The sequence below is a fragment of the Pleurodeles waltl genome, chromosome 4_2 (assembly GCF_031143425.1).
Source record: "Pleurodeles waltl isolate 20211129_DDA chromosome 4_2, aPleWal1.hap1.20221129, whole genome shotgun sequence".
In the NCBI taxonomy this organism is placed as follows: Eukaryota; Metazoa; Chordata; class Amphibia; order Caudata; family Salamandridae; genus Pleurodeles; species Pleurodeles waltl.
The window spans coordinates 827,292,388-827,312,672 of NC_090443.1; the positions used below are offsets into that span (position 1 = coordinate 827,292,388).

The 20,285-nt window shown below is 44.0% G+C and overlaps 1 protein-coding gene across 10 annotated transcripts in view; it reads left to right on the plus strand.

Annotated features, from left to right (window-relative positions):
• DOCK7 (dedicator of cytokinesis 7) overlaps positions 1–20,285 on the plus strand; it is a 1,022,674-nt gene that overhangs the window by 584,990 nt on the left and 417,399 nt on the right. For all 10 annotated transcript variants that reach the window (XM_069232530.1, XM_069232531.1, XM_069232532.1 and 7 more), the window contains one exon: positions 2,204–2,368. In XM_069232530.1, coding sequence (XP_069088631.1) covers positions 2,204–2,368 — 165 coding nt within the window. The remainder of the gene's footprint in view (positions 1–2,203; positions 2,369–20,285) is intronic.

Sequence of the window (20,285 nt, forward strand, 5' to 3'; positions counted from 1 at the left end):
GATTTTGAAAATAGTAATGTGCATGTCACTGGTGCAGCTTTCAGGGCGCAGTCCTAACAGGTGCAGATTTACTACTTTTTTATGAAATGAGCTGATTATGTATTGTTAATTTTACTATAGCTTGTTAACTTGTGTGCTGTTATTAAATAATGAACATTTTTATTTGACCACAGTCACTATAAACAAAAAATTTGTGGCTGATTCAGATGAGGGCTCAAGTGAAAGAGAATGTCGGGAGCTGAGGTGAATGCCTAATTATGTGTTGTATGTAAAGAAGGCCTTATATTTCCCATCAGCTGTATGCCACTCATCTTGCATTATTATTCTCTGTATACTTGCTTATCCTTCCTGTATAACTTTTCGCTTGTGTTCTTTTATGGATATTTTGCAAGTTCTCATGTAGTTAGCTTCTTTTCAGGCTTTCCATGAATTCTTTGGTCTTTCTTCAGGCATGAAGATATGTTCTATTCATTTATCATTTGACTTTGCCAGGAAGACTATTTCCATGTACTGAATGAGGAGTATTTTGTTGCTGTAGCGTGAAACTTATTTTTAATAATGGGAAGAACATTTACACAGGCAGCTTCAGTACACACTGCTACCAACACAATAACAGTTCAGTTGTGCCTTTTTATAGTGGGCAACCCTAAGTCTGTGTTTTTCTTTTGGGGTTTGGGAGGAACTACTCCACAGACCATCTTTTCAGACAGTTCTCTAACTCCACAATATATCTTTATAAAATGTACTCAACTGTTTATAATCAGGATATTTCAAGTTCACGAGGGTTTCCTTGACCAGAGACAGGCTGCGGCGGGTGGGCCAGCACCTTTATTATGGTGCAGAAAGCTGAGAAGTATCGCATTGTCTTCATTATATATGGATGAGAATATTTTATACCTCATACATAGTACCATATGTGTGGTGTAACAGCACGTTGGTAAATCTCTGAATTCCTCATCATGCTGTCAGCAATAAACATTGAGCATCATGTTACTCTACTCTTTTAGGTTGTTGTTATGTCCATTTTAATTCCAAAACAAAAGTTGAGGCTTATTTTATAGATAAGACCTAAAGCTGTTAAATTGAGCTTCTCCTGACCACAGAATGGCACACTAGCTGTTACATTATTTGATGTTCCGGTAAAGCTATGTGATTCTGGTATCGTTCTTTGTGATGTGAAGGAGAGTTATAAGAATTTCTTTGTTAAAAAAAAAAATGGGTGTACTGTAGTTTCTTTTTTTGTCACCAAGGTTGAATAAAGGTATTAATAGGTGATTCTTTTTATTAATTCCTTGTACATCGAAGGTTATTTATTAAGTGCACTCTTAGCAGTCTTGCCCATTTCGCAGTTTAATTTTACGGGCACCAACTGGAGAAAATAGATTAACAGAGCGGCGTGTCTATGCTCGATTTGAAGGTTTTAGTCTCTAGAATCACACATTTATTTATTCGGCCTCAAAGGAATTTCTTCTGCATTCAACAAAATTGAACGTAAACAGTTTTAATAGAACTTTTTTTTAACATTGTTAATTGTTCCTCATAGTCTGTAACATGAAAGCCACCTTTACCTTATAAAAGTAAATAGTAATAGTTTTAAAAATGTGTTTAAAATGTGAAGATGGTAGGTAATCCTTGCGATTTATAAACTATTTATGATCTTCAGTTTCAGGTCAGAAGAGGAATGTTTTCTGTACAGATAGAATGTTAAATTTGAACTCAGTTAACGAAGACTACACATCTAAACTGTGTTGTAATGGGTAGACAGTAGGGTTAGTCCCATGGTATTATACCTATGTATAAAACAAAGTAAGTAATTAACATTCCAGTTTCACACAATGCTAGCAGCATAGTCGACATTTTGAACCGGTCTTGTTAGTTCATTAGTCTACATTTCCTGCTTCCAGTTCTTGTCCTAAACATCAGAGTTAGCATTTGAACCTCATCACTGATGAGTGCTACCCACCCTGTCAATGTATTGCAACTGGAATTTTTAAACAACCTCTTTTAACAAGGTTAAGAATTTTTTTATTTCAGGTCATTTGAACATTAAGTGGATTCAGATAATGAGAATGCCTTTCTGGTTTTATTTGCTTTTCTTACGTTGTTTTTTAAACTGACATGCATCAAGCGGCTTTAGTAGTAAACATAGATTGTTTGTGAAGTGTTTGTCCACTGCTGTGCCTAAATCTGCCTGTTTTTCCAGTCAACCTAGGTCAGGCATCCTTTGAAGCAATGGCATCGATTGTGAACAGACTCCACAAAAACCTGGAAAGTAACCAAGATCAGCATGGCCGAAACACCCTTCTTTCATCATACATATATTATGTCTTCCGCCTCCCAAATACAGATCCTAATTCTCCCTCACCAGGTATTTTTGCATGTATTCACACTAATTTAGAAAGTAAGTGGCATTTATCTAAACCATTTACATTTTTCTTTGCAAAGTCCGTATGTTTTTAGAGAACCTTAATTTCTTATAATTTGATTGTGCCTTTAACACAGGTTTAATTGTCAGAATATGTTTGGAAAAGTACCAGTCACATGAGCCATGGCCTTATTTCACTTTTCGACTTACTTGTTTGTTCATTGATTTCTGTATCCTGTTTTCAAATCAAATGCAGTGTTTTTAAGACCATTCTTTACTTGTCTAAAAGAAAGTATGAAACAGGAATGTTTATGTTGATACAACTTTTTTTTTTATTTACTTATTTTTATGTGTGCAGTGGAATTAGAACTGTAAATCAACTCATTCATTATATCATACTTCATTACACACTTGTTTTCACTCACCTGTACAAATTCATACTCTGTCGATGAAGTAAAATTGATTTGGCTAATAATGATGACTTAATAAAATTTGGTTTTAGATGTGTAAGAAAATGTTTATTTTTGTCATAATGACCCACATTATTTGGCCCGATGCTGTTGTTTGTTTTCTGAGCATTGGAATTCTGGTAACATGGCTACAGTGCATGTGCTCTGACCCCTGAAGCATGTCACATTTGGCTATACTCCTAATTGGCATATTTAACCTACCTATAAGTCATAGTATGATGATGATGGTGATAGTTTGAGTTGCCTTCCAGAGCTGAGACAAAGAGCTTGGGTGTCCTGTTCCTCTGACCGGATGGCCATCTGTGTAGGGCCTGTGAACTTAATTATCTTCCAAGGGGCCCTCCCTGTCACAAGTTTAGCTCACACTTGGGCCTGTGCCCTCCAAATATCCTTCTAACAGGCCAGGCACCAATCTTGAGTGGGAGAGGAAGCTGCACCCAGAACTAGTTTTTAGAAACCAGGAGGAAGAATTTGCTCATTTCCCTGGGCACACGTCTCTGGTGGGCACAAGCACTCTTCATAATGGAGGAGAGGTTTACCATATTAGTTTAGGTAGAGAGGGGCACTGTGGGATTATTTGCAGCAGGTCACACAGTAACTGCTGACAAAGTGGGTAAAGTTATCCCTGGGAAGGTTTTTCCTGTTGGTCAGAGGAGGGGGCAAGTGTCACCCTCACCCACTAGCTAGTGCCAGGCATAAAAGCGGGACCTCTGGGCACCTCCTTCAGAACACTTCTGGTCCTGTGGAAGATAGAATATATACTGCACCTGCTCTTGTGACCTGTGGGGAGAACCTTAGGGGCTGGACCTGCTCTCATTTGTACTCAGGTCTAAAAAGAGGACTCCAAGGATCAGTTGACCGACTTCCTGCTAAACTACATGGGCTCAGAAGCTGCACGAAGCGCACTTTCCTGCAAGAGTCCACCTGACCAGATCCAATTCGACCTGCCCTGGACCCTGCTGCTGGCTTCGGTGGAGTGAGACCTGACATCCAAGTGCTGTTGCTGTTCCTGAGGCTCTGGAACCCTTGGCTGGTGTCAGAGCATACTCCTCCTGCCTCGCCCTAAAACCTCAGACTTAAAAACTTTTTCAAGGATTTCTGCATGGAAAACTGACAGAAGACCAGGACCAACCAGTCAAGCTGATCCACCAAGGATGCAATCTAAGTGGGCCTAACTTTACCTGCAGCTCCTGCTCCGTTTTTCTCTGCAGCAGCAAATCTGATTCAGCAGGCCCAACTCCAACCTGTATCAGAGGCTTCCAGTCCTTATCTGGCTACAGACTGCAGCCCTGCCCCGCTGACTTCCAGAAAAGAGACTAAGGGGGTAATTACGACCCTGGCGGATGGCGGTATTTTGGGGGAAAGGTACTGCCAATAGGCTGGCAGTACCTTTCCCCAAATTATGACATTGGTGGTTTGGCTCAAGCCAAACCGCCAATGTACCACTCCGTCCGCCAGGGTGGTAACAGCCACCGGACTGGAGACTTCAGTCTCCAGCCAGGCAGCCGTCACAATCCCATCCTCGGGATTATGACCCCGCCTACCGCCATGGTTTTCGTGGCAAATTTACCGCCACAAAAACCATGACGTTAGGCACTATCAGAAGCAGGGAATTCTTCCCTGGCACTGATAGGGGTCCCCCCCAAAGTCCTTCCCCACCCTCCCCTTCCCTCTCCCGACCCCCCCGACATCCACACACCCACATGCACACACATACACACTCATATACACACGCATACCCACATCCACCCACGCATGCACACATACATACCCACAAACCGCAACACACACTAACATACATTGTAGCACACATGCATTCACAACATACACGTACACTCACATTCATTCATTTACACACGCATTCCACGTGACACAACGCATGCACGCCTACAAAAACAGACACCCCACACACAAGCACCCCCCCTCCTGTCGGAGAACCCAACTTGTCTGCTTGCAGGGGATCCTCCGACAGGAGACAGGACCTGGCGGTGCTGCCAGCAACAGCGTCCGCCAGCAGAACACCGCCATATCGTATCATAGAACATAATACAGTAGGTGGTGTTTTCCTGGCGTGGCACTGCTGCTGGCATCAGCGCCACGTTACCGCCGTCGGCCGCCATGACCGTCGACGGAATTCCGCCAACCTTCTAGCAGAATTCAGTCTACGGTCATAATGCGGTTGACTGCTGGTAGCCACGGCGACGGTATGTTGGCGCCCATTGCCGTGGCGGTAGGCGGCATTTTCTGTCAATGTCATAATGAGGGCCTAAGTGTGAAGTAAAAAAAAATCGCCAGACCCAATGAAGAGCAGCATCCGATGGACACTGACTGCTTCATGGCTGAGAACTCTGGACTTTTTGTGCTCAGAGCATTTCCTGTCTTCGTCGACAGCTTCACAGAGACCTTGCCCTTTTTTACTCTGTTGTTGGCGACCCCATCTTCAGAACCAGCCTGCTGCATTTCCCTGCTGAGGACTCTATAAATACACCTCCACCCCTTCCATCATCCCAAGAATGGCTGATGGAATACCATCTCTGCTTGCTTTGTCAGGAAGTGCAGGCTGTTTTGGCCAAAGGAGCCATCGAGAAGGTGCCCACATCAGACGCAGGATGTGATTTATTATTCCAGCTACTTCCTGGTGCTGAAAGAGGACAGAGGCCACGCCCTATACTAGACCTTCATCTTCTCAACTTCTTCTTGAAAACAAAAACAAAATTCAAGATGCTCATGTTGGACCTAGTCCTGAAGACTGAATGGTAGCTCTGGAATAGCAGAACATAGCCCTCTACCCACAGGACATGTATTTTCACATCCACGTCCTGCTGACCCATACCCACTGCCTATGGTTCATGCGGGCCATTCGAATTTTCAGTTCGCTGTGCTCCCCTTTGGCTTCACCAGCACACCTCGACTGTTCACAAAAGTGATGTTGGTGGTTGCAGCCCATTTGTGGAGGTTAGGGGTTCCAGTCTTCACCTACCTCGATGACTGACTGCTGAAGGTGGGCTCACTACAGGCAATTGTCGCCCACCTCCAGACTGCGGTGGACCGCCTGCATTTGTTGGGGATCACTATCAACATGCAGTAGTCACACCTGACTTCCTTTCTGATGCTCCCTTTTGTCGGAGCTATTCTGGACACAGTGAAGGTTTGGGCTTACCCTCTGGAGCGACGAGACCAGGGTATTCAGACTATCATTCTAATGTTTCTTTAGCCTGGATTTCAGTGAGACTAACTCTGAGTCTGCTGGGTCTCATCGCCTCCTGCATCCTTTTGTTCAAACATGCCTGCTGGCTTGTGGGGGCTCTGCAGTTGGACTTGATGTCCCAGTGGGAGCAGCTTCATGGGGAATCTCTCTCCTGTGGTCCAGATATCGGAGAGAACTGCAGAAGATCTGCAGTGGTGACTGATGAAGCATGATTAGGTCAGTGGCAGACTTCCTTCACTTCCCCACCCATAGCACAAAGTGATGCCAGATGCGTCACTGCTGTATTGGGGCGGCGCACTAGGATCAGTGGAGATAATAAGTCTTAGGTCTCTGATGGAATCTGAGCTCCAGATGAGTTTGTTGGAATTGAAGGAGATTTGCTTGGCATTGAAAGCCTTCCTTCAGTCCATCAAAGGAAGCCTGGCTCAGGTGATCAAGAACAACACCACCACCATGTGTTACTGCAACACATAGGGCTGGGTGGAGTCGTGGACCCTCTGCCGGGAGGCTGTGTGCTTTAGACATGACTGGAATGTCAGGTCATTCCTGGGTTTACAACACCTGGCAGAATCTCTGAATGCCAGGGCGGACAGACTGAGCCATCAATGCCTTTCAGGTCATGAATGGCATCTGCAGTTGGAGGTGGTAGAAAGTCTTGTCTACCAGATCTCTTCTGAGCTTGGTGAAATTTGGCACAGCTGAAAGCGCACAATATCAGTACTTATGCACGCTGGAGTATCCAAAGTGGCACTTCCTCAGAGATGCATTCTGTTTTGAGTTGTACTCAGGATTCCTGTGTACCTTTCCACCAGTACCACTCCTGCCCTGTGTTCTCAAGAAGATTTGTTACAACCTGGCCTAAATCTTCTTAGTGGCTCTCGAATGGGCATGGAGGGTATGGTATCCAGAACTCCTAATCATGGGCATCTGTTCGCCGGAAGGAAGATCTTTTGTCGCAACAACAGGGTAGGGTTCTGCACCCAAATCTGTTTATGCTCCACCATCATGCATGGAGATTGAGCAGTGACAGTTGAGGGTTTTTGATCTCCCTCCTAAAGTTTGAAATGAAATTCTCACAGATAGGCATCCCTCTGCTAAAACTGTCTGCGTCTGTCATTGGGATAAGATTGTGACTTGGTGTTCCTCATACCATGTGGACCTACTTCTGCACCTCTTGCTGAGTTTTATTTATGTGTTTCTTTCCGTAGCCCTGCAAAGCCTTGCTCTGGGCATCATTAAGCGTTAGTTCTCTGCCATCTTTGCTTTTTTTCTTCGGCTGGCAGATCAACCATCCCTCTTTTAGTCATCCATTGTGACTCAGTGTTTGTAAGGCTTGCAACATTGGTTCCCACATACTGATATTGTGATGCTCCAGTGGGACCTAAATTTGGCCCTTACTTTTCTTATGTGTTGTACCTTGGAGCCCCTATATAGCTGCCCTCTTTGGATTTTGACCTTGAAAATAGCATTCCTGGTGGCCATTACATCGTCCAGGACGGTCGGTCAACTTCAGGCTTTGTTGGTCCAGCCTCCATAAACTAACTTCTTCCCTGACAAGTTGGTTCTTCGGATACGTTCCTCTTTCCTTTTGAAAATGGTCACCCCTTTTCATATTGGCCAGAGTATCACTTTGCCTGCCTTCTTCGCTCCACTTCAACTGTCGGAGGAGTAGACTCCATCATTTGAATCTTAAAACAGCTCTGTAATTCTATATTGATCGTACCAAGAACCATTGGACGGTCCGTCAGCTCTTTAATGGCTTCACAGGAGCGAAGAATGGCCAGCTCATGCAGAAACACACCATCTCCTGATGGATTATGCTCTGCGTAAAGATCTGCTATGCACCAGTGAGGACTCAACCCCCTTAGGGCTTGCAGGCTCACTCCACCAGGGCCAAAGCCACCACTACTGCGATAGCACATAGGATTCCTGTCCTGGTCAACTGTCATGCTGCCATGTGAACATCCTTCCATACGTTTAAAAAGCAATACTGCTTGGACAGTCTGTCATCATGGGAATTTTGCCCATTTGGCCCCTAGGGACTTTTTGGTCTAAATCAGTGTAAGGAAATGCCTCCTTGTCATGGTTACCCCCTGACTTTTTGCCTTTGCTGATGCTAAGTTTTGATTGAAAGTGTGCTGGGACCCTGCTAACCAGGCCCCAGCACCAGTGTTCTTTCCCTAAACTGTACCTTTTCTTCCACAATTGGCACAGCCCTGGCACTCAGATAAGTCCCTTGTAACTGGTACCCCTGGTACCAAGGGCCCTGATGCTAGGGAAGGTCTCTAAGGGCTGCAGAATGTCTTATGCCACCCTGGGGACCCCTCACTCAACACATGTACACTGCCTCACAGCTTTTGTGTGCTGGTGGGGAGAAAATGACTACGTTGACATGGCACTCCCCTCAGAGTGCCATGCCAACCTCACACTGCCTGTAGCATAGGTATGTCACCCCTCTAGCAGGCCTTACACCCCTAAGGCAGGGTGCACTATACCACAGGTGAGGGCATTTGTGCATGAGCACTATGCCCCAACAGTGTCTAAGCAAAACCTTAGACATTGTAAGTGCAGGGTAGCCATAAGAGTATATGGTTTGGGACTTTTTCAAACACGAACTCCACAGTTCCATAATGGCTACACTGAAATCTGGGAAGTTTGGTATCAAACTTCTCAGCACAATAAATGCACACTGATGCCAGTGTGGAATTTATTGTAACATGCACCCAGAGGGCGTCTTAGAGATTCCCCCTGAATACCAACCCGACTTCTAATGTGGGACTGACCAGTTTCTGGCAGCCTGCCACAACCAGACGAGTTGCTGGCCATATGGGGAGAGTGCCTTTGTCACTGTGGCCAGGAACAAAGCCTGCACTGGCTGGAGGTGCTTCACACCTCCCCCTGCAGGAACTGTAACACCTGGCGGCGAGCCTCAAAGGCTCACCCATTTTGTAACAGCACCCCAGGGCATCCCAGCTAGTGGAGATGCCCGCCCCTCTGGCCACTGCCCCCACTTTTGGCGGCAAGGCTGGAGGAGATAATTAGGAAAACAAGGAGGAGTCACCCACCAGTCAGGACAGCCCCTAAGGTGCCCTGAGCTGAGGTGACCCCTGCCTTTAGAAATCCTCCTTCTTAGTTTTGGAGGATTCCTCCAATAGTATTAGGGATGTGCCCCCCTCCCCTCAAGGAGGAGGCACAAAGAGGGTGTAGCCACCCTCCAGGACAGTAGCCATTGGCTATTGCCCTCCCAGACCTAAACACACCCCTAAATTTAGTATTTAGGGGCACCCCAGAACTCTGGAAATCAGATTCCTGCAACCTGAACTAAAGAAGGACTGCTGACCTACAAGCCTGCAGAGACGACGGAAGAGGACAACTGCTTTGGCCCTAGCCCTACCGGCCTGTCTCCTGACTCGAAAACCTGCAACCATTGACGCATCCAACAGGATCAGCGACCCCTGAAGCCTCTGCCCTGACCCCCAGGACCAAGAAACTCCCATGAGCAGCGGCTCTGCTCAACAACCTGCAAAAAACATGCAACTTTTCTACAACTTTAAAGACCTCACTCTTTCCGCCGGAAGCGTGAGACTTTACACTCTGCACCCGACTCCCCCGGCTTGAGATCCAGAGAATCAACACCACAGGAAGGACTCCCCAGTGACTGCGACCCCGTGAGTAGCCCGAGTCAACCTCCCTGGGCCCCCACAGCGACGCCTGCAGAGAGAATCCAGAGGCTCCGCCGGACCGCGACTGCCTGTAACAAGGGACCCGACGCCTGGACCAAGCACTGCACCCGCAGCCCCCAGGACCTGAAGGAACCGAACGTCAGTGCAGGAGTGATCCCCAGGCGACTCCCTGCCTAGCCCAGGTGGTGGCTGGCCCGAGAAGCCCCCCCTGTGCCTGCCTGCACCTCTAGAGTGACCCCCGGGTCCCTCCATTGAAATCAATACAAAACCTGATGCCTGCTTTGCACACTGCACCGGGCCGCCCCTGTGCCGCTGAGGCTGTATTTTGTGTGCCTACTTGTGTCCCCCCAGTGCTCTACAAAACTCCCCTGGTCTGCCTCCCGAGGACGTGGGTACTTACCTGCTGGCAGACTGGAACCGGAGCACCCCTGTTCTCCATTGGCGCTTATGTGTTTTGGGCACCTCTTTGACCTCTGCACCTGACCGGCCCAGTGCTGCTTGTGTGGTAACTTTGGGGTTGCCCTGAACCCCCAACGATGGGCTGCCTATGCCCAGGAACTGAGACTTGTAAGTGTCCTACTTACCTCACAATCTAACCAATACTTACCTCCCCCAGGAACTGTTGATTTTTGCAATGTCTACTTTTAAAATAGCCTATTGCTATTTTAACAAAAACTGTAGATGTTATTACTCCAAGTCAAAGCTCCTAACTTACCTGTGTGGAGTACCTTGCATTTTAGCATTTACTTCAAATCTTGAACTTGTGGTTCTAAAAATAAACTAAGAAAATATATTTTTCTATATTAAAAACTATTGGCCTGGAGTAAAGTCTTTGAGTGTGTGTTCCTCCTTTATTGCCTGTGTGTGTACAACAAATGCTTAACACTACCCTCTGATAAGCCTACTGCTCGACCACACTGCCACAAAATAGAGCATTAGAATTATCTATTTTTGCCACTATCTTACCTCTAAGGGGAACCTTTGGACTCTGTGCACACTATCTCTTACTTTGAGATAGTATATACAGAGCCAACTTACTACAATCACTTTGTGAATGTACCTCCAGAGAAGAATTGCTTTGGGTATCTGTTCCAAAGTGAGGGATACACATTTAGAACTCTCTATCTGAAAACAAGTTACTTGGCTTCAGTAATGCTGTTTCTGGTAGAGACTCTATCTATATGCAGAATCCTCACCTACTCTACCAACCTCCCCACTCTGTGAACTGAGCTCCTCCCCCCAAAAAATCCCATTAGATACTGCTCACTGGTCAAGCTCTAGTATTGTTTTTTTACATAATCAGCTTTTTTGGCGCAGATCCAGTCATGAAAGAAACTGATTTAAGCATGCCGAAATTGTGCCTACATAGGCACTGTGAGGTTACTTCTGACACAGCTAACATGCTGTCGACCTACACCACCTATCAGCATGCAGAGGTACTGCTCAAGACTTTCCATATCCAGTCTGACATCTAGGTAATAGTCTGGAATCTGCAGTTAGATAAAGTCTGTGTCAAAAACAGCGTTACAGAATGCAAGTAACTCATTCATTGGTGTTTTTGAAGTTGACCATGGGGCTTTTGGCCCCTAACAACTTATAGTAATCCGTAATAAAAAAATCTGACACTGTAAAATATTGACTACTAAAAAGGCGACTCTAGCTATATACAGACTGGAATACCTGTATCCATGCACTCTGACCTTGATGCAGTGCATTATGTAACCTGTACCCCCTGCACAGACACGCTAAGTGTCTGCAACTTTATGGAGATTTGTTCTCACCGGTTAGCTTATTTGTAGTCGTTCTACAAATCAGAGTTCAAATGGAGACCTTTATTGCGGGCTACTCAGCTGTAGATCTGTCTATTGTTGTACAATATTTGAAGTCAAAGGCCAACATGAACCAAAAGATGGTTACATAAATCTGGATCAAACACTTCTAAAGTCATTCATAGTACAAAAAGTACCATAATCAGATATTTTTATGGGCTTTTGCTTCCATTTCTTTGCAGTGGTCAGAAGAAAGAAAGATGTTTACACTGTTCTGACCCATAAGCTATTTAGCTACTTCGTTCCCAACAAATTCCTCAACATGGCGGCACATACCTTTTCAGCTCTTTTGCTGAAGGAGTTGCTCTGTGGCTAAGCCCAGAAGAATACGGTATTCCACAGCCCCGTCTGGCATCTATACAAATACTTTGGTTTCTGATGATTTCTCAGGATGAGGCTACCATTACAAAATGCGTACTTTGAGCCTGAACACAGTGCCCATGTATATGAGCTAAGTCATGGCAACAGGGCAACTTCGTAGATGTATTGCACTATCCTAATTACAATTGATAAGCCATCTCTGGACATCTACAAGCATGAAACCCTTAGTCTACTTCTGAAAGGGTTCCGAAGATCAACATGCTAGCTTTGAAGGTTGTGTTTCTGGCACACAGTTATCTGTGTGTGTCTAAACTGATCACATCACTGCACTGTTTTATGTCAAGAAAAAGTAAGGCCCTTGATCAGCACCTCTCTGTAAGCTGTCTATGAAGCTCTGAAACTGGCGCTATATCATCTATCTATCACTTATCCAGTAGAGTTTCAAAACACAAAAGTAGATGGCCTCAGAAGACATACTTTTTAAAGCTTTATTGTTAACTGAATTAAAGCTCATTACAGCTTGAAATTATATAGCACAGAATGCAGTTAAGCGGAATTTCAAATCTTCAACATCTATCATTTTAGACTGAATTCCAGCATAGTTTGAGCCTGATATGTGGTAGGTAATAACCCATCCAGCATTTAATGCTGGGATGTCACAAACCTGAATTATTTTAGGTCATTCAAAATGTTGATGTAGCATTCTCAGAGTTTAGGAATTGGTGTTAGATTTATATTTTAAAGAGGCCGTGTGTATCTGGGGTACCATTTGTTCATCAAAAGTAATACAATTTATAGCCCAATTCCTTAGTTATCATGCGGTTGTTTATAAAAAAGATTCACATTTTCTGGTCAAATTTGCTCAAATAAAGATAATTTTCTATTTTGGCCAGATTCAGAATGAGGTAATTAGGAATACTACACTGTTATACGGTGTATAATGCATGCTGGATACAAATTCAGGTACAGTCCAAGATGACTAACTCATCTGCATATTAGACTATCTGTAATTTTGTGACCTAGTCCTTAGGCGATACATTCTGACAGACCTAAGAATACAACTGATGGCCTTGGTATAATCTAAATAACAGGGATGCAAGTATACACCCTTGTTGTAATATTCTGTTAGTTTGGATGTTCTCCCCGAGAGTGGACCCATTTTTAATCTTAATTCTAACCCAGGTGTCAGAACATAAATTTATAATGGCCTACAGAAGTAATAGGGAGTTGTTATATTTTGGTATGAGTGACCTCTATTTTCCGCATCAACTTTTGTTTTAAAATCAACAAAACACGCGTACATGAGGGAATGCTGGACCTGAACCCTGTTATGAATGTGTATCAGAAGCATCTTTACATTATCCTGCATTATGCAATGTGGACAGAAACCTCTCAGTACCAGTGAATCAAGTTGTTATCTCCTATGCAGACCCACATTTCATCTAACATTGAACAAGAATATGGTTTTACCTCCGCCTAGAAGAGAAATGATCCTTTAATTGTTAGGTTTTCCTTTTTTTAAATAGTAGATGCTGAGCATGCCCTCTCCTGGATTCAGTACCTACTGAATTACCAAAACAAGATGTAAATAAATGTTTGAGCTAGCAGCTAACTGATATCATGTGTAAACATAAACTTGGGACACCATTTAGGCCCGGGGAACCATTCCTTTTAGCATCTCTTTTCAAAGGCTTTAATTTGTCAGAGGACTTTGATTCTCTCAAAACATCCTGCGTTGAGATCTTGCAATAGAACACTATACCTATCTGCATGCTCACCTAAAATACTAGGTCAAATGGAACAATGAGGAATCAAAGACAGTAGCACAGCAGAATTTCTCAAGGCTTTTTAGAAGCAAATATATTGTGACCCGTGACACCTGGTCTTGGGTCAATTTACAAGCTTCCAGTGTTAAAAACCAAATCACATAAAGTTATATTATTACATTTTTTGGTCGCAACTGAATTCTCAAGCAAATTATTAACTCAGGCAGCTGCAAACTTGAGGTGTCCTAAAGGCAGCACATTTGTGAGAGGCGGAATGGCTTTTTGAAGTAGCTGCTTGATCTTTCATAGTGCAGGCACTGTCTGACCTGCATTCCAGAGGGACAAAGATCCTCCTGCAGGCATCTGCAATAAGTCATGAGTGAGGGCACCTGCCTGAAGGGGGATATCTGCAGAGCCCAAGGTACCCCCTTTCTCCCTTTCCAGAGGGTGCCCTTCAGGTCTGCTGATGGCACACAGTTAATGCACCTCCTGACAGCCTTTTTGCCACTGCGCCCATATGCATAATGTGGTATGGGTGCAGAGGCAAAGTATTTTTTTCTGATTTACCTGAGGCCATTACACAAGGCAAAAGAAGTAACACCCCCTTGCGATAGCTTCAAGTGTTACAGTCCCTACATTTGGAACTGAAAAGACCCAGGCAGCAACATTTTGTACCAGGTAGAAAAGTTTCTCTGGCATCCATGTAAACGGCATTGCCATAATTTAGTCTACACCTGCCTCCTGGTTCTTTTAGATTTCACTGAAGCATTCAACCCTGTTGAGCATAACCATCTTCTCTCCTACTTAAAGAAAGGGTCAGAATACAAAGATGATTTCTAAGCTGCTCCCCCTTCTCTATCAAACTGACCCCAGATTGTAAAAATTGAAGGTGATGCCTCTGACCTCACCAACAACTTTAGCCGTGTTCCACAGGGTTCCATACCCGCCCCAAATATCCTCATTCTCTATGTGGAATCAGTAGTACACGGGTTAAGAAAAGCACCTCACCACCACTTCGTCAAAACAGTCCTGGACTTAGGAACACTACACATGAAGAAAAAGGCCTTTCTGGAAGAAAGAATTCTCAATGACTCCAGACTCTTCCTAGCACTGGAACTGCTCTCTAAAGGTCAGGTGACCTTCTATTTGACTGATCCTATGACAAAAAGCTGAAGAACTCCTGACTCCAAGGAGGCCCAGTGGCCACAGAGGACTGGAAACTGCAGGATCCCTGCCTCGGGAGAATCCAAGTGGCTGGAACCCTGCCTTTATAATTGCAGGAGTAACTGGGAGGCACTTTCCCAGTAGGTGGGGAAAAGTAGGACTTTGTCATTTTATTCAAATGACTGGGACAAGTTACAGAAGCTTGCCCAAGGAGGTTGCACTCCAAGTAAAAAATATCAGGTTTATCCCTCTCTGGGCTTTTTACCACACTGAAAAATGGTTCAGCGGGACTTTGCACTGAAGATATCTGGCCTCATGGAGGCTTGCACAGCTACAACTTTCAGCCTTGCCCTGCAAAGTGATTTTGAGGATCAACAAAAGTGACTACATCTGGATATAAGACCTTTAACTGTGGAAGGGGGGCAAACCTATCCCGGTGGCAAAGCGACCATGGCCGCTACATATTCCAGCTTTGTCTCGCACAGAGGTCTTGCTTTCAAACCATTAGCCTCAGTGGGAGTTTACCAGTGACATCGGTATATGCGGACAACCTCTTTATATGCATTCAGAGGCTGGAGTGTTCATTGCCTTGTCTATTTAGAGAAGATTCAAATATATGGAGATGCCTCTGGTCTCCTTATGAACCAACATAAGGCACAATATCCCACTCAGACCAAGGCAATCAGACTTCCCTGCACAATCATGACTCTCGGGACCAGGGGTTTCATATATGGACCTAGTTTCCACAGGAACAGTTTTCTTTTGTTTCGCTAGTAACTTTGGCGCCGTTTAATGAATCTTCACAACATTTTCAAAACTAGTTAGCCAGTCACTTCAGCTGCTTTTTGGAAAGTTTCATGGAGAGCCATCAATCAGGGTCCAAGAAAAAGGGGGTTCCTAAAACACATTTTTACCATTCAGTTTTCCATAGGAATTTTAGACATGACTACAGCCCAAACCAGTGAGCAGAATTACACCAAATTTGACAGAAAGCTAGACTTGGTCCAGAAAGAGTTCTTTTTGTAATTTAGTGTAAATCAGTTCAGTAGTTTTGGAGTTATTAAAGTAAAAAAGATGTATGTCTATCTAGAGATACAGACCCATGCACCTAAAGCAATGCTGTGATAGGCTGGCCGCGAACTGATAGGAAAGCTAAGGGCTGCCATTTTGTGTGGTGGGACTCGGTTCCCAGGGTGGAAAATAAAATTTAAAAGTGATAGAAGGGTTCCCTGACCCCATGGAACTGATGGGGGGAGGGAGGGTTGGTGAGGGCCTGATCCTGGACAAGAAACTGTCTAACATTTGTTTTTGGAGCATGAAGATCTGCGGATCCTCCATGATGCTCAGCATGACTTCCTATGTGCTCCACAGTGGATTTGTGGATCCAGACCCCAATAAAAAACACACATACACCCACTCAAAGATATACTCACCACACCTATACATCCACTCACAGACCCACAAAACCACTCACACACCTACACAACCACTCACACACATTCACACACCCTCTCACAGACCCACACAGCCACTTGTATACACACACTCAGACCTATAAACCCACTCATACACCCACTGAAAGGCCGATAAAACCACTCATACACCCACTGACAGACCCACACAGCCACACACACCCATCCAGCCACTCACATATCCACTCACACTCCTACAAAACCACTCATACCCCTTTTCACACACCCTCACACTACTATACAGCCAATCACACACCTATTTACAGACCCACAAAACCACTCACACACCCACCCACAGGCCCACACACCGAATCATACACACACAAAACCATTCACATAGCCACTCACACCCACTCACACATCCAGAAAACCACTCACACACTCTCATTCACCACTCACACACCCACACAACCACTCACACATCCATACAGCCACTCACACACACACACTCACAGACCCCCAAAACCACTCACATACCCACTTACACACCCACAAAACCACTCACACACCCACAAAGCCACTCACGCCCACAAAACCACTCACAGACCCACACACCCACTCACAGGCCCACATTCTCACTCACACACAACTTACACACCCACACAACCACTCACACACCCACTGTCACAGCCACTCACACATCCTCTCACAGATCCACAAAACCACACCCACCCACTTACACACCCATACAACCACTCACACACCCACAAATCCACTCACATACCCACTCACACACCCATACAGCCACTCACAAGCCCATTCACACGCCCACACAATCACTCGCACAGCCACTCGGACACACTCATAGCCACTCACACAGCCACTCACACACCCACTCACACACCCACACACAGGCAGTAATACACTTATGGAAATATCAGTAGCATACGTTTGTATTAAATATGTTGCTGTTTTAGTATTTAAGGTATGATCCATAAAACCATAAAATGAATACAAAAGAAAGATTTGGTGCATTGGATTTATAGAAAGACTACACAAGTTCCCTTACCTTATTGTTTTAAATTTTAGTTTAAATATATAATAATAATTAATGTATGAATAAAATGTATTTATAAAATTGTGAAAGATATATTAGTATGTTGAAATTATGGGTCAAATTGTAGTCAAATTCATATTTAATAAAACAGTGAAGTTCACTAAAAAACACAAAGGTTTCAGGGACGTTATAGTTAAAAACCTTAGAATTTCCCTAAAAAAACATACGTTTCAGGAATCTTATAGTTAGTAATCAGATTTTGTTTTAAACTAAAAAAAAAACTTAGAAATTCACTGAAAAAACAAAGGTTACAGGGCCATTATAGTTCTGTTCAGATTTTGCACACACAAAACCATAGAATTTCAGCAGTTATAGGTACCTGAACTAACTATAACTTATGCCCCCGCAATGCACTGCTTATGACCTCACATCACTCATGACATACATGGTCAGTGACATCACTGTTGACATCTCAACTGGCATCACTGATGACTTCATCCAGCAAAGTAAACTTCAGTATATATTTCACAAAATACCATATCATTTTGCTTTAAGTAAGAAAAGGAGATAAGTGAGAAACGTACAGTAAAGAGCTCACTATGACCTTATCAAGTACTACACTCACTTATCACCCAGGGGAGAGTTCTGAGTGGAAAATGATGTCTCTTCTATCCACTACTGTAAACACTAATGACCAAAGTAAGACGTCTGACCTTAAAGGCTACCCTATTGCAAACTACAACACCATTTGTCAACCTGGAAAGTGGTTTTATTACAGATGTCTATTTTACACAAACCAGTACAACACACACCCAGGAGAGAGGTCTTAGTGGACAGGCCACGGTGTCACAAACCACTAGTAAAATATTCTTCATGGTGGAAAAGTTGTCAGCAGAGAGGTCAGTCAGTTGTGAACCACTACTACACAGCCATCACCCTAGAGAGAGAGAGGTCTTGGTGAAAATATCAATTTATTGCAAACTACTACTACACTCATCCGGTTATATTACTTTGCCACATAATTGATAGTGATAAATATTGGATCTATGAGACCTCTCCTACTTTGCATACAAATTGGAGAGAGATCTCATGCAGCCTTGGGAGTTGGATGCAATCTTTTACGGCTCCCCTAACCCAAGGGGGATGGCAGTTCTGTCTAGGCTAGTCGCTGACCTGTTGGCATAAGGCCCTTAAACATATTGTCTGGTACAAGAAAATTACGAAAGAAAAAATTCCCTTTGGTGGGGCACATGGCTAGAGCAATTGACTGGACTTGCAGACTTTGAGAAATGGAGCTATATACGCATATTAACAGTAGGCGACGTCTTGGTGGGGGATCGCTTCAAGACATTTGACCAATTGATGGTGTAATATCACCTCTACCCATCTCAGTTTCTCCGTTACTTCAACTCCGGCACACCTTTTATCCTTATTGCTCCCTTATTAAAGCTCTTCTGGAATTCAACCCACTTGAACCCACAACTGTCATGGGCCCGATCATTTCTAAACGTATCTGTCTTGTATACTATCTATAGTTGTCAACTCCCCTTACCCTCTCGTAACTCTCCAAAAAAGATGGTCAGTTGATATAGCCTACTGGTGGATTATAAGTGAGCTGAAGCGAAGAGGATGGCTCGAACAAAGTGGTTTTGGTGAGAGTGATGCAATTTAAGTACTTTAACTGGACCAACAGTCCCACTAGGCCTTGGCACATGGGGCAAAATCAGATTGTGTCAACAATGCACCACGACTTCAGCATAATTTATCCACATGATCTGGTGTTTACCCTACAGTTAGATATACTGGCTGCAAATAAATACACCCTAGGTTGAGCAAAGTAGTGGGTTACCCATTGGTGCCTTACGATGCAAATGCCCTCCTTAGGTTTGAGAGGGATGTGGCAGACACCACTGGTGCTAGACAATTTATTACAGTAGGATTCTTATTCAGCAAGAAATACATTGCCTGGTGATAGATTACTTCTACTGCCCCAGACATTGATGAGTGGACACAAGGACTGGATATCTGTGCACCTGCAGGACATACATGGCCTGATTACGATCTTGGCGGATGGGATACTCCGTCACAAACGTGAAGGATATCCCGTCCGCTGTATTACAAGTTCCATTACATCCTATGGAACTTGTAAAACGGCGGGTGGGATATCCGTCACCTTTGTGACAGAGTATCCCATCCACCAAGGTTGTAATCAGGCCCACACTCTCTAAGGCAAGAGGCTGTCTAAAGACATTTCACAACATATGGGACTGCGGGTGCTCACAATATGATTGATATGAAGTGGGAGATGTGAAGGAGAGAGGAAGAATCTAGGTTGTATGTTAAGATCTTCCCTATGCTGTATCTAGCCCTTCATGATGTGATGGATCTGAATGTGCTATTTGGCTGTTGGTAAAAATACAATAAAAAGATTTTATAAAAAACAAAATGATTTATCGGACTTAAGTGAACCTTGGACCTTTCTCCACCAGAGGATTCTGACTTTCAGTAAGTAGCCTAAGTCAAGAGGTAAAAACTTTGATAGGATGATTAGTGTGAAATCAGGCCAAGGTCTTGGCCAATATCAGACTGAAACTTTTCAGTAGTATCTTACTTTTTGTAAGGTTTTTGGCTTTAACATTTAGTAATTCATGTGTCCGGTTCCCCTTATCTGATTTTAATGGGTTTGACATGTTTTTTTTTGGTTAATTTTTTTACTTTGGTAATTTTATTGTGCTGTTTTCTTTACTTGGCAGATGTTGCCACTGTTTGAACTTAAAACTTCTCTGGGGAATTGAATGCTGCTTGTACCATATCTACCCGGGTTTGAGCAGAGTTTCACTGACACTTGTGTTGAGACCTAACCACAACACATTTATTAAGTTGGTGAAGGTTCCACCATCCCAAAATAGTAAACACATTTTCCGACGGGTAGGCACTTGATCAGCTGCTTAACAATATGCCAGAGGTGCTTTTAAAAAAAAACATTTTCATGTCTACCAGCTGTTATCCT